Source organism: Cyrtonyx montezumae, unplaced genomic scaffold (genome assembly GCF_038088225.1).
Source record: "Cyrtonyx montezumae isolate F1298 unplaced genomic scaffold, pur_monq_1.0 scaffold_13, whole genome shotgun sequence".
NCBI lineage: Eukaryota > Metazoa > Chordata > Aves > Galliformes > Odontophoridae > Cyrtonyx > Cyrtonyx montezumae.
Genome location: NW_027071859.1, coordinates 33,921,680 through 33,934,490, shown reverse-complemented (window position 1 = coordinate 33,934,490; position 12,811 = coordinate 33,921,680). Strand labels below are relative to the sequence as shown.

The 12,811-nt window shown below is 37.2% G+C and overlaps 1 protein-coding gene across 1 annotated transcript in view; it reads left to right on the top strand.

The window, feature by feature from the left end:
- Positions 1–12,811, top strand: part of RNGTT (RNA guanylyltransferase and 5'-phosphatase) — a 183,323-nt gene that overhangs the window by 70,884 nt on the left and 99,628 nt on the right. Inside the window, exon 11 of the mRNA XM_065731011.1 lies at positions 517–681. Coding sequence (XP_065587083.1) covers positions 517–681 — 165 coding nt within the window. The remainder of the gene's footprint in view (positions 1–516; positions 682–12,811) is intronic.

Below are 12,811 nucleotides of genomic sequence, written 5' to 3'. Positions count from 1 at the left end.
GCATGTTTTCCAACTGCAGCTATCATTTTTTCTTTCCTATGACAGGAAAGCTAACATTTATGTAATTATTCTTCTTTCTAAACAATAGTGTGGTACACTTAAGCAGTAGCTTTGTTTAACTATGTGAAATGCATTGTTGTTTTGACGTTAGAATTATTAGGAATGAAATGAGCTAAATGACTTCAGAAGAAAACTGTAGAAAGGCATGGAATTGCTATATAACCAAAGCTATTGAATTGTTTAAGATTTTAGCTGAATGTGGAAGCATTTAGTTTAGCTTGTATGTGCTTGAATGCACATTGTGGGTTTTCATCCTTATACGAACTTCAATTTCATTAAACCTCTCACAACCTGAGACAAAGGCTTGGAAACCAAATGCATGGCACAAATGTGAATGGTAGTGATTTGATAATGTTCTTTGTGTCTGTGTGATTCTAAATGTGGTGTAAGGAATACTTCCTGTTCCAATAATTTGTTAAATGTTTGATTTTAATGCTGATTTTGTTAACTTGACAGGGGCAGCCGGTTGGAGACTGTGATTTTAACGTTCGGCTTTCATGTATAGAGAAAGAGATTATATTTCCACGACACGAAAAAATGAAGACTGGTCACATTGATAAAGCACAGGAACCATTCAGTGTTCGGAACAAACCATTTTTTGACATCTATGCTTCAAGAAAGGTAAACTAAATTTTAGCCCTTTATGTTAAGGTACAGAAAGCAACAATGCAGTGTTCAGTGTAGGTTTTTTATTTTATTTTTATTTTTAGCTCTGCAAGTTCTGCTAACCGAGTGTTCACCTTTTTTTTTTTTGTTGGTAAATGGTGATTTTGGTTCCTCAGATTCAGACTGCCCATTACTTATAAATTCTTCATTTCCCATATTTAAAACCTGTTCTTTGGTAAAACCTAGTTCTATAGTTATATAGTAATAGCACAAGTTTGAAATGTCTCTGAGCCTAGAGAATGCTAGAGTTATGCTGTTCACACTATCTTTTTATATGTAAGAACATAACTTTCTTTTTGCTTCCAGTTCTCATTTGGGGCTGGTATAAGAACAATGAGTTGTGCTTAAGCTCCCACATCCTCTTCAGCCATGATTACTGAACCTATGTTGATTAGTGTCTCCACATCTTACTTAATAAATTGCTGCCCCATATCTTCTGAAGTAGAGCATGTGACTTGCAAATATTTATATGAATGTCTGTATTTCGTGGTACGCTCTGTTCTTCAGTAAAGTAGTATTGTAATGTTCTGTTAAATAGTTTTATTCTGTGAATTGAGTAATACTTTCATCTAGAATAAACCTTTTTTGCGAGCGCTGCTGTTGGAAGTGGTCCCATATCTAATCAACACAGAAGAGTGAATATCCGATTGTTAGCTTCCGTTTGCTCTTATCATTACCTTGAGCTTTTGGCAGGTAATAAGTATTTCCCCAATGGGAGCAGCAGTAGAATTTTGTCTAACCGGGAGGGGCTGAAAAAACTCTTAGAGATGAACATATGATGGATTTTCAAGAAGCCTGACACAGTGGCAGTCTTGAGGAAGTTTGAATCATGAACAGATCTGTTAAGTTGTATGCATAAAGCATCATAAATATTTCAATCACTTCTGTGATGTGTAGGGTTGCTTTTTGGATCATCTACATAACTTAATATTGTCACTGTTATTAACTCAGTGTAAATTTTTCTTGGAGGTAAAAGGCTGTTTGCCTAAGACATGGAATTTTGAGCTTGAAATTGGAAGGAACTTGTACAAATGGAACATAATATAAGAAACCAATTTTTAATCATGATTCATCATTTCTTGAATCTGTTTCATAAACTGGAGTTCCAGGTTATCTGAAAATCACAGGGAAAACATGCATGGAAACATTCCTAGAAAACTCTCTTGGTAAAACGCATCTATACAGAAATCTCTGCCACATTATATCTAATCATTATTTGACACATGAAATAGTTGACTGCTGGCAGCCTATCTGCTAAGAGCTGATTGCTGTCAGTAGGTAAATTTCAGGAGTCATCAAAATATACTTTGTACTGTAGCTTTCTGCAGTACAGCTTAGAACCAGCCAGAAGATAACTGTTAAAATGTCATCGGCTTCCCAAAAACAAGAAAATTAGGCTCAACTGCTTTATCTTCCTATCAGATTTCTGATTGTCCATATATTGGGTTTTAACTGTTCTCACTATAGCATTTTTCAGTCATTGCTGGAATGATTGTGTTTACTAGCCTTTCTCTTCTTTGGCAACTTTTCAGTATAAATTCTTTAATATAGTGAAGTTCTTATTGTGCAACAGTGAGGCATCAAATATATTGATGAGTAAAATAAAATACACAGGACTAGAGTTTGCTTCATGGTAGATTTATAATTGCTTTTGACATCAGTGCTTGGACATTATTGCAGTATTTATTTTTTTCTTGTATCCTTGTCTTTGACACAAGGTTTGATTAAGTTGTGAATTATGGGGTAAAGAAGTTTTCTGGCCAGTCTTTTTTTTTTTTTTTAATGTTGGTATATGCTGCTGTTAGATATACACAGACAGAGCAGCTGGGGTAGAGTTACCCAGCACTGCAAAGCAAATCAGTTATTTTTCTCTTACTTTAATTATTTCAGACATTTATTATTTACCTACTCTATGCACATAATAGATCAAGTTGGTGAAAAAATAAGGTAAGTAAGAGTAATGTCCTGGGATAAAAAAAGAAATCTGTTTCAGTAGCCCCCAATTTTTCTTTGTCACTTAACAATCTTCCCCCCCCCCCCCCCCCCCTTTTCATTAGGCTGAATAAAATTCAGTGACTCCTTTATATACTGGGGCTATGTGGCATTTTTTTTCTTTCTCTGGGGCTTCCTTTTTCTCTAGTAGTTTTGATTCTTTTTGTAAGCAACAAATATACCTTGTAAAAGAGATGGTGGTGACTTGGCAGTGTGTGAGCAGGGCATCTGAAAGAGTGAGGCGTAGATACCTCTTTGGTTTTTATGACTTATCTGAAACTTACAGAAAGTGTTACCTGAAGATAGCAATAAGTCTGCGGTACAAGCTAAAACTGTAAGGACATTGTATTGTGCATTTGAGGTTCCTCTGCAGCTCAGTGAACAAATCATAATCACTTTTAAAGTCATCTTGAAGATAAGACTGTCAGTATGGTTTTCAGTGAAGTTGGGTTTTGGGATTTGGTGTTTTTGGAGGGAGTGGAGCACTGTTTTGCTTTCTGCATTTTGGATTTGAAATAACATAAGGTTTTGCATCTTATTTTTTGTACAGTATACTTAAGATGCTTCAGATAATCTTTTTGTTGATATAAAATGACTGCTGTATAGTGAAATGTGTTAACTGTCCTACTGATGTAACAGAAAACTGCTAATGAGGCTTTAAATATGATCACTGTTTTCAGTAAGAAAGGTTTTTTGTCTTTCTTTGTGTATTGTTTGTATATCCTGTGATAACTGCAGGGAATTTGAAGTAGCACTACCAGCACTGATGTGGAGTTGAAATGTTTAAGGGAAACCTTAATGGATTCAAAATTTATTTCAAATCTGTACCTATTTAAAATAATTGTATTTATAAAATATGTTCTCAAAACATTTAGACTAGTATTATTTAGACTAATAATGCTTGCTGTTCTTACTTATATCAAAAATACAATTTTCATCTCATTAGTTCTGTGAACTCGATGAGTAATTGATTCCTCTAACACTCCCTTGGGATAATGATACAAAGATGAGATCTTTGTACTCATCGCAGCTTTGCAAAAAGAATTTTTAACTGCGTGTGGTTAGGGTAGATTGTTGTTTAGAATTGTTGCCCTATCCTGAGAAAGAACTACTTAAAAATAGTATTGCTTTGCTTGAGACCTTTTTACTGTATTTTGAGTCATCTCTGCAACTATAGCAACAAATGTGCTCATAGCTATGATCACCTCATTAGTGAAATGGAGAGAACAGGCTGGATTTCTTCTGCATTAGTGACGAATGTCTTGATAGGGTTTACCAACTCTCTGTGCAGTATAGCAAGGGTCTGGAGAGAGCCAGGGAATCCTTTGTGGTTTTGATGTCTGCTTATGGTTGGAGTGACTCAGGAAATATTCATCTCCAGAGATTATGCCAAAAAAATGAATGCTAAAGGACAGACAAACAGAGCATACTCAGGTAGATCTTTTTCTTATGCTTAATTTGCCATTTTGCTCATTCTTCTTCAAGAGCAGTGGAGTCCATCCTTTTTTTAGAAGGGATCTAGCAGAATCCTTTTTTGACCAGAGGTGTTTAAAGATTGACACCCCTGAGTGATCTCAGAAAAAGCATGTGTTTCTTCCCTACCTCCAGCACTTCACTGACAGATGTAGCTTCTCAGGTCATCCCTGAAGGTTATTTTCACAGAAATCCTTCTGTGAAAATGGACTGGACATAGCAGTGTTTGGCCAGAGATAAGCTGGATCTCTAATTGCACCAGCATATTTGAAGCTGAAAAACGACACTTTTCGGAATGTATTAAGATTTGAGAAACAAACATAACCTCTTTTTAATAGCATTTTCATCTCATATATCTGCAAGATAATCTCTTGGAGCTTTTTGCTCAATTTCAGCAGGGGCTTTGCTGTTCCTCAAGTTTGTGTCAGGCACTGTGCTTTGTTAGTGGTCTTGCAGTTTAACTGGAACTCTGAAATTTAACTTCTGAGCTAAGTGGTACTTACTGTTGTACTCTTTGAGTGACAAGCCAGCATGTGTTTTAAGGGAAAAGAGGTTGTACTTCCTTTGTCTGCAATATGTGTTTGCATTCCATCACCCTACATTCAGTCTTGCAAAATCCCAGATTATGAGGATTATTACATTATTAAATTCTTTACAGTGCAGTGACGGAGCAGTGGCACAGCTGCACAGAGAGGTGGTGGAGTCTCCTTCTCTGGAGACGTTCAAGACGTGTCTGGACACCTACCTGTGCAAACTGGGCTAGGGAGCTGCTTTGGCAGGGGGTTGGACTCCAGGTCCCTTCCAACCTCTACAATTCTGTTATTCTGTGATGAACATCTCAATTTGGGAAGAAGACTGGGAGAGAGATTTGCCTTATGCTTTGCACTGAAGAGAGGCGGGAAGTATTTATACAGGGTGACTGAGGTGTCTGAGAGCCTGAAGTAATAGGTGTAAACCATAGATTGTATATTGCTGTTTGTCTTGGATTTCTTTCAAACACAGCTGGATTTTGCTGAGGGTCAAGAAGAGAACCAAGTGTACTTCTGAATTAACTCAGCTGGAAGCATACATCACGTCTAATTTTTGTTTTGAGAAACTTCTGCTTTTGAACTGTGTTCCCTGGTCTCAATTTGAATCACCCAAAAGTAAACATTGTATGCTCTTTTTTTCAGGGCCTCACTCCATCAGTCCTTTCTGTGAACAGTTAATATGTAGTATTCTTAATTAAAAGCCAGTGTTGACCAGTCTTCTTAACAGTATAATGTATGAATAAATGGGTGTTTGTCTAGGTGGGTTGTATGAAGAATACTGAAAAAGGCCAGGAACCTCAGCACTGTAATTAAAAGTTCTAGCTGCTTATTCTGCTAGTAATTATACCAATGTGGACTTTTGTCTGCATGGGTTTAGTTATTTTCAGTGAAAATGTGAAAGAAATTACTTGAAACAGCAGTGAATTTTCTCCTGTTATATAATTTCTTAAATAATTAAATAGTTCTTAAAGTTAAGGAGTTGGATCTGGTATTATCCAGATTTTAGTGCGATGGCTCTTTTTTCCCTGTCTGAAAATCAATTGGCTGTGAAGTGAAAAGCACTTTTAAAGTTGCAATTATAAAATACTATGATAAAGTACTGTGGCAGCATTTATCCTTTTGCCTTGCTCTTCGTTGTTAGTACTAGATTTTGGAATTAAGGGCTAGATCTCTACAATATTACCTTGAACGTTATTTTAAGAGGCTTTGATGGACTTTTGATTTTTAGTGAGATTGAAGTTAGATAACAGTAAGAAAAGAAAGTGGCAGTCACCTTGGGGTGTGCTATAGATTCTCTGAATCTCTCAAAATGTTACCTTGCTGAACATTGATACTTATGGAAGAAATAGTATCACTGAATTTGTCTTTTATAAACAGTCATTAAACAGTTTATTCTTTTAGTGTTAGCTGGGAACAGACACAATCTGTGAGTACTTTGGCCTTTTAATGTATGATGTAACTTCCACATTCTTTTAATAGGGTACTTGTGAGCAGTTCTGCCTGTTTACTGTTTGTCCTGGCACTTGCATCATTTATCACTTTGGTTGCCCAGCTTGTTTTCTTGGTGTATATTAGTGTGTGATGGACTGCATTCTCTCCTTCAATTCTAATTCACCAACTCTTCCTCCCATCATGTAAGGATGACAGCAGTTGGTATACGAAACTGAGTTTTAGATTTCCTTGTTGTTAAAATATTGAAGATCTAAAAGGTTAATGCTTTTTATTCTGTATATTCTTAGACTCTGAACCTTAGCCTTCTATTTGTACAAATATTTTAGGATTTTCAACAGGGAGGTTGTCTTCATTTTGTCGAAGAGGAGGTGCAGTTACATAGGGAAGAAAGAATTAAACTCCCAGAAATGACGCAAATGTTTGGTTTCCATTGCCTAAGCCAATCTGGTATTCTTTTGCAAAGCTTTCCTGTGTGGGCAGGCACGGTCTGGATCATTACTGGAGTCTCATGTCTACTGACTTTCTGGTGTGGCTGGAAAAAAAAAAGTTTCTTTTTTTGTGGTCCCGTGGAGAATTGTGCTGATCGCTCTCAATGGAACAATAGGGCTAAAGGTTAAACAATGATACAGGTCAAATGAGCAACCTTTTTCAAATGCTAGCATGCGGTATATCAAGGGCTTGTCAGTTCTCAGACAATTATCTGATCTTAAAATGACAGCTGGTCCTAGAGGGATTAAAATGAAGGTGAGTAATCTCTGTTAGAAGATTAAATGGTCTAGGATCTTTCTGAAAGTTTTCAGTCAAATCTGTGAACTGACGGATCACTCACTTTGTGTCCCTGGTTCTTCTGGTTTTATGCTGCTTTTCCTTTTCCTTTCCCTTTCCCCTTTCCCTTTCCCTCTCTTTCTCCCTCTCTTTCTCTCTGTTGTGGGTTTCATTTTTTTTTTACTTCAACATTTGGATTTTTATTTATTTTTGTAAATGGATGTTGTAAGTAAACAAAGACTGTTTAAAAATATGGTATGAATAAACATATAGCCACTGTTGAGGCATTATGCTTTGGAAAACTAGGAGGCCTCTTTATGAAGAAGAAAACTGACTACATGACTTGTCGATTTTGTTCTGTTTTACAGACAAGTGAGACAACGATAAGCTAGCATTTGCATGGTTAAAATTGATTGGATGCAGTCCTGTAAAGGGCAGAATATGTGGACATAACAGCTCTGTGTTCAGACTGGAATAAGTTAACTCCAAATTGACTGTAAAAGGCCACAAAACACTATCTGTTGTCACCGAGTGGCCTGTGGACAAAAAAACTGGTGATGGTCTGCAGACATGCGGTAGAATCTGAAGGGACTGAGTGGGTAGGAACGGCAGTGGCTGAAGTGTGTATTGCATCTGTACTGGAGATTCTCAATCCTGTATCTGGGTGGAGGGAGCATGTTTTCATCTGGAGTGTTTTTATGCCAAAAGGACTTATTTCCTCTGGTTTTGTTTTTATTTTCTACGCCTTCAGGAGTCACATGTTCAGCTCACCTTTCACTCCTGTGTTTCCTCATTCAGAACTAGCAGCTAGTCATTGATGTCTGACCTACACCATAGTCTTCTCTCCATGTATTTTGTTCCAGCTTTCTGGCCTGGTTATCATCTAATCTCCTTTTAATTGTCATTTAAGCCCTGTCACCTCTGTTTATTTTGTATTTGCTTTTTTTATTTACTCTGTAATTTATTTGTAACTTTGCCCTTTTACATCTCCTGTGGTGTTGTCTTAGTTGTTTTTATGCTGGTGGTTATTCTCACTGAACTCATCACAGTGCTATTCTTCCTATAAGTGCTAGTAATGATTGATCTGATAAACCTGGTACGCAAGTAGCGAGTAAGAAGCTTGAAAGATGTTACCTCATACCTGCATTAGGATTCATAGTCATCAGTTGGCAACTGTTCCTGAATCCCAGCAAATTTTTCAAAATGATCTGTCCTGTAAATTTTGAAGGTAAGGGTAATGCACCAGGCAAAATGTAAGCTTAATAAATAGTAAAATGAAATAAATGATTGAACAATTACTCTTGAGCTTGGATATAGATTGCTAGCACTTCCAATTCAGCACTTGAACTGAGATATTTCATGCAACCAGCTGCAGCACTGGGATGATGTGGGTGCCGCTTGGTAAATATTATTTCTGGCTATAGGAGCATGAGGGTAAGCAGGAACAATTCAGGCCAGAATTGGTAGGGTTTCCAGCTGCCTCTGTGGATTTCTCCACTCTCTGTGGTGCAGGGAAGCTGCTGATTTCTTTGTTTCAGATTGTGCAGGCCTACAATTCAGGGCTTTGTCATCAGTGCTTGAGGATTCGTTTCTGTGTATCTGGTTTAGACTACCTCTGGTAATATGTAATGTAGACATACTATTAACTAGTTCCTTAATGAGATGAAGAAATTTGGTCAGGCAGACATTGTTCTACATGATATACAGTTTGTTAATAGAATCACATTATCATTAAGGCTGGAAAAGATCTTTGAGATCACCTAGACAGCTGTCCACCTATCACCAATACTGCTCACTAAACCATGTTCCTTAGTACCACGTTTTGTTTGTCACAGTGAGCAAATAACTAATGAGCCAGTGCTGCCTATCTGTGCTACTTTTTGTAGTTTTGGACATTACGTTCGTACTGCAGCTTGTAGGTCATATCTCCCCTTGGAAATCTGCTTAGTCCAGACAAATCCCTATGTGAAGGTTGGGACAAAGGAAAGGCTTCTCTTAGAGGTTTGTATGCCTGGTAGATGATTAACTACGATCCCTTTGCTCAAGGAATGCCCCTGTCCAGAGCCAGACCTTCCAGGCTTATACCAAAAGATGTTCCATCATGCAAAAGAAATATTATTCTTGTATGACTAACTTTTAGCCTTCTTGTTCTGGTGGAGTCATATGAGGAGACCCATTCATGAGCAAGAATCTGTGTTCATTTCCTGGAGTTAACAAGAGGATTTGGCTACTTGTTTTAGATTATTATTATTTGTGATGTTGAAGATTAAATATAATATTTCAGCACAGTATAATTTGGGTTGGAGAAAAAGTGAAATAGATTTTTGCTTTTGATTTAAGAAATTATTCACGCATTAGTTACTTTTTTTTTTTCCAGGAAATGACCTGGTGAAGTTAAAACAAACTGTCTTGAATGTTTTCATGAAGGATTATTTTCATAAATAGTAGTCCATGCTAGTGGTAAAAATTAATATATTCCACATCTGAATTATTCTCTATAATTAAATTCTGACTTTTGAAGCTGTAGTGTGGGAAAGAGAACAAAGCTTGCAGGAAAGTAAATGTATGGATGAAGCGTTATAGTTTGTGAACGTCAGTACATGCTCAGTTTTTAACATTTTAACATCAACTTTAAATGGTTTTTACAATTTTTTTTCTCTGTTTTGGGCAATGGAAATGATATACCTTTTCTAAGTAGAAAAAACACCTATGAGTATTTAACACCGACTTCTGTTTTCAGTTTTGTGTTTTATTCTGAAACAGGAAAAATGCAAATCTGTTAGGACCTAATTGCCAGTTGGTATCCCAGTATGGGCAATTGAATTGGTGTATTTGAAATCTTCTGAATTAGAGGACTCAGCTGTGGTGACTAAGTGGGTCACTCTACACATTAATTGAAGGGCAACTGTTTAATATTGCCCGTTGTACCTCTTCACAGCCTGTCACTTTCCAAACTGCCTCCTGGCAATAGCACTCCACAGGGAAGCCATCAGCCTCCTTGTATTGGAAGGATTTTCAAGAGACCTGCTTAATTTGGATAAAATGAATGAAAGCACAAAGAGATTTGTAAGCTGGGGGTGAAATTTAAAACATTTTATTGTGGTATAAGATTGTAAGACATCCCTGCTATAGATCCTCTGTTTTTGTGGTATGCCTAGTTTTGGGGGGAAAAAATCCTACATGAAATTTCTTATCTTTTTTATATTAAGAAATATTAAACTGTATCATTTTACTCTTAAGGCCATAATGTGGCAAATCTTAATACAACTTTGTAGCAAACTAAGCCCTTAAGTGCCATTGCATAGCAGAAAAATCAGTTGTTTTTGAATATCGAGGATACAGTGGTAACAATGTTTTGTGTTAACATTGCTGCACTGGGGCTTGGTGAAATACAGTATCTGGGTTTGAATCAGACGTTATAGTAGTAGAGGTATGCAGACTTCATATTCTTGAGTATTTGTTTTATAGCTAATTGTATTGTTGTGTGTTCATACTTGCATAGTTGGTGTTGTACGTGAATCTTAGTGGAAATTCCTAATAAAACATGGTCCTTAATTATCTGATTTAATTAAAACAAGCCTAAGTGCTTGACAATCAGAGACTGGATCATGTTATAGAAGTTTATGCAGGGGCAAGATAACAATAAATGCTATCAGATTTATAATGTTTGAAGATCATTTAGAGAATGAATGTACTTCACCACATTTTTAAGGTCTTGTACTCAGCTCAATGTCTTTTTCTTTTGACGTCTGAAGAGCTTTTGACTGGTGTTATATTTGATCAAAAACAGAGTACTTGGGAGCTTCCTAGCATTGGTAGGTAGAACCCTGTTCCACAGAGGATTTAGGATAATGTAGACTTTATAGTGTGTCTGCCATCCATTCAGTAACATATATCATTTATAAACAGATCTAAGAGTTTGCTAATGGCACCTTCTAGCTCCAGTGGGATTCTAGCTTCAGGCAGGTATATGTACAATTCCTGGTATTGTTATCACTCAGGGATGGTGGTGATTGAAGGGGAAAAGGACAAAGTCCCAACCCCTAAAAGAAAAAACTGATGGTATATTGCAAGTCAGAATAGAGAACTGCAAAGAGCGCAGTAAATTAAAGTTACACCGTGCTCTGTTTCTTTGTCAGGTAAAATAAACATGAAAGATTATTGCTCTTTAGCCATAGTATTCCTTCTTAGCCTTGAGGAATCCATGTTTATCCCATTTTGAAGCTATCACAAAAGTCAATTAAACTTTCTTGTAGCAGTGTATTTCTCTTATTTGAAAGAGGCATTTGGAAACATCTTAGGTAATTGATGTCAATTCCTCAATTGTGCTTCTGAGAAGAGATTGACAGCGAGAAATGCCTAATGCTTATTTTGAATTCAGTAATGCAGATGTGCTGTCAAATCAAGCATTAACACGCATAGCGCTCTTGTTATTCTTGGGCATTGTTTTGAATATATTAGGTGCATGACCTTTGGATTTGCTCACGCAGAAGCAGCAAACTGATGATAGCTCAGTGGGACTCGTCTTGTGGTGTTCTCTCTACCTCTTTGTAAAATGTTCCTGTTCAAAAAGTAAGGAATAAAGCCACCGTTAGTAGCATCCTTGCAGATGGCAGTTCATAAATTAGTTGTAAAACCAAAACCAGATTAAAAAATAGATAAAACCATCAAACTTGGTTCCCCTCTCCCACTGCAATTTGTTTTAGTATTGCTCTCTGCAGCATTTTTTTCCCTTGTGGCTGGATAATGAACTCAACATAATCTGGTGGTTTCACCTTCTCGCTATCAGAGGTTACATCCCATTGCAGACTGCAGTAACATTTGGCTAATTTTCGTTCTGGAAGTGGCTTTTCCTTATATATTTTAGACAGCTACTAGAGATGATTAAGAAGCAGTTTTCCAAAGATATATATGATTTCTGTTAAGTCCTCTGTGAAAGAAGCAGACAATGCACTTTTGTGAAACTAACAGCAGTTCTAATGGGGGCTGGGAGCATCCAGTGGAGGGGATAAGGGGGAGGTGGTGCTTGTTTTTGCTCAGAGTTGCCCCAGCAATGGACACAAAGCAGGCTGCAGACAGAGGGATCAGTCTCTGGCTTTCTTGCTTGTGGGTGCTGCTCTTTTCCTATTACATGAATATCAGCAGTAATATTTGTTGCCTTCCCATTGTTAAACAAATACATAGGTTCCAGTAGAGACTTTCCTGCCAGAACTGTTATTCTAAAAGACAATCAATGAAGAGTCATGTCAATAGATAGAATGCCAATGCACAGGCATTGTTACTTTGAGTTGTTTTAAGTCATAAGCTATGAAATTATATGCACAAGTGATGAAGTAAGAAGTTGTATCATAGCTATGGTTTTTTAGAATTACAGTGTTGTTTGTTATCTGTGGCCTACTTGCACCAATCTTCAGAGCACTTAGCTTATATGTGAAGACATCAAGGAATCTTTGGGATCCCTGCTCTAGCCAGAAAACAGAGCTAAAACTTAGACCCGAAGTACAGATTATGCTAGTGGCAGCCTGAATCCTCAGTCTTTTGAGCTTCATCCATTTTGAGTACGAGAGAGCCATCAGAGGAGAACATATTTATAATACATCTGAAAGGGCCATTGTAGCTGTGAGGTAAATAAATGTTTCTGTCAATTCTCCTGCTGAAATTCTAACTAGGTTAGAGGAGAATATGCAGGTGCCAGAGCAAACCCAGATGGAATGGGGTCACTCTCCTTCCTCTCTGTGCATGCACCTGCCTATTGCCTCTTCATGTTACTTCAGCCTTGCTGCTCCTTCTATTAGTAGTGGAGGGTTTCATGGAGTGACCAGGTGAGATTTTATAACAGGTCAGCTCCTGTCATGCTGCAGGAGTTGTGCACA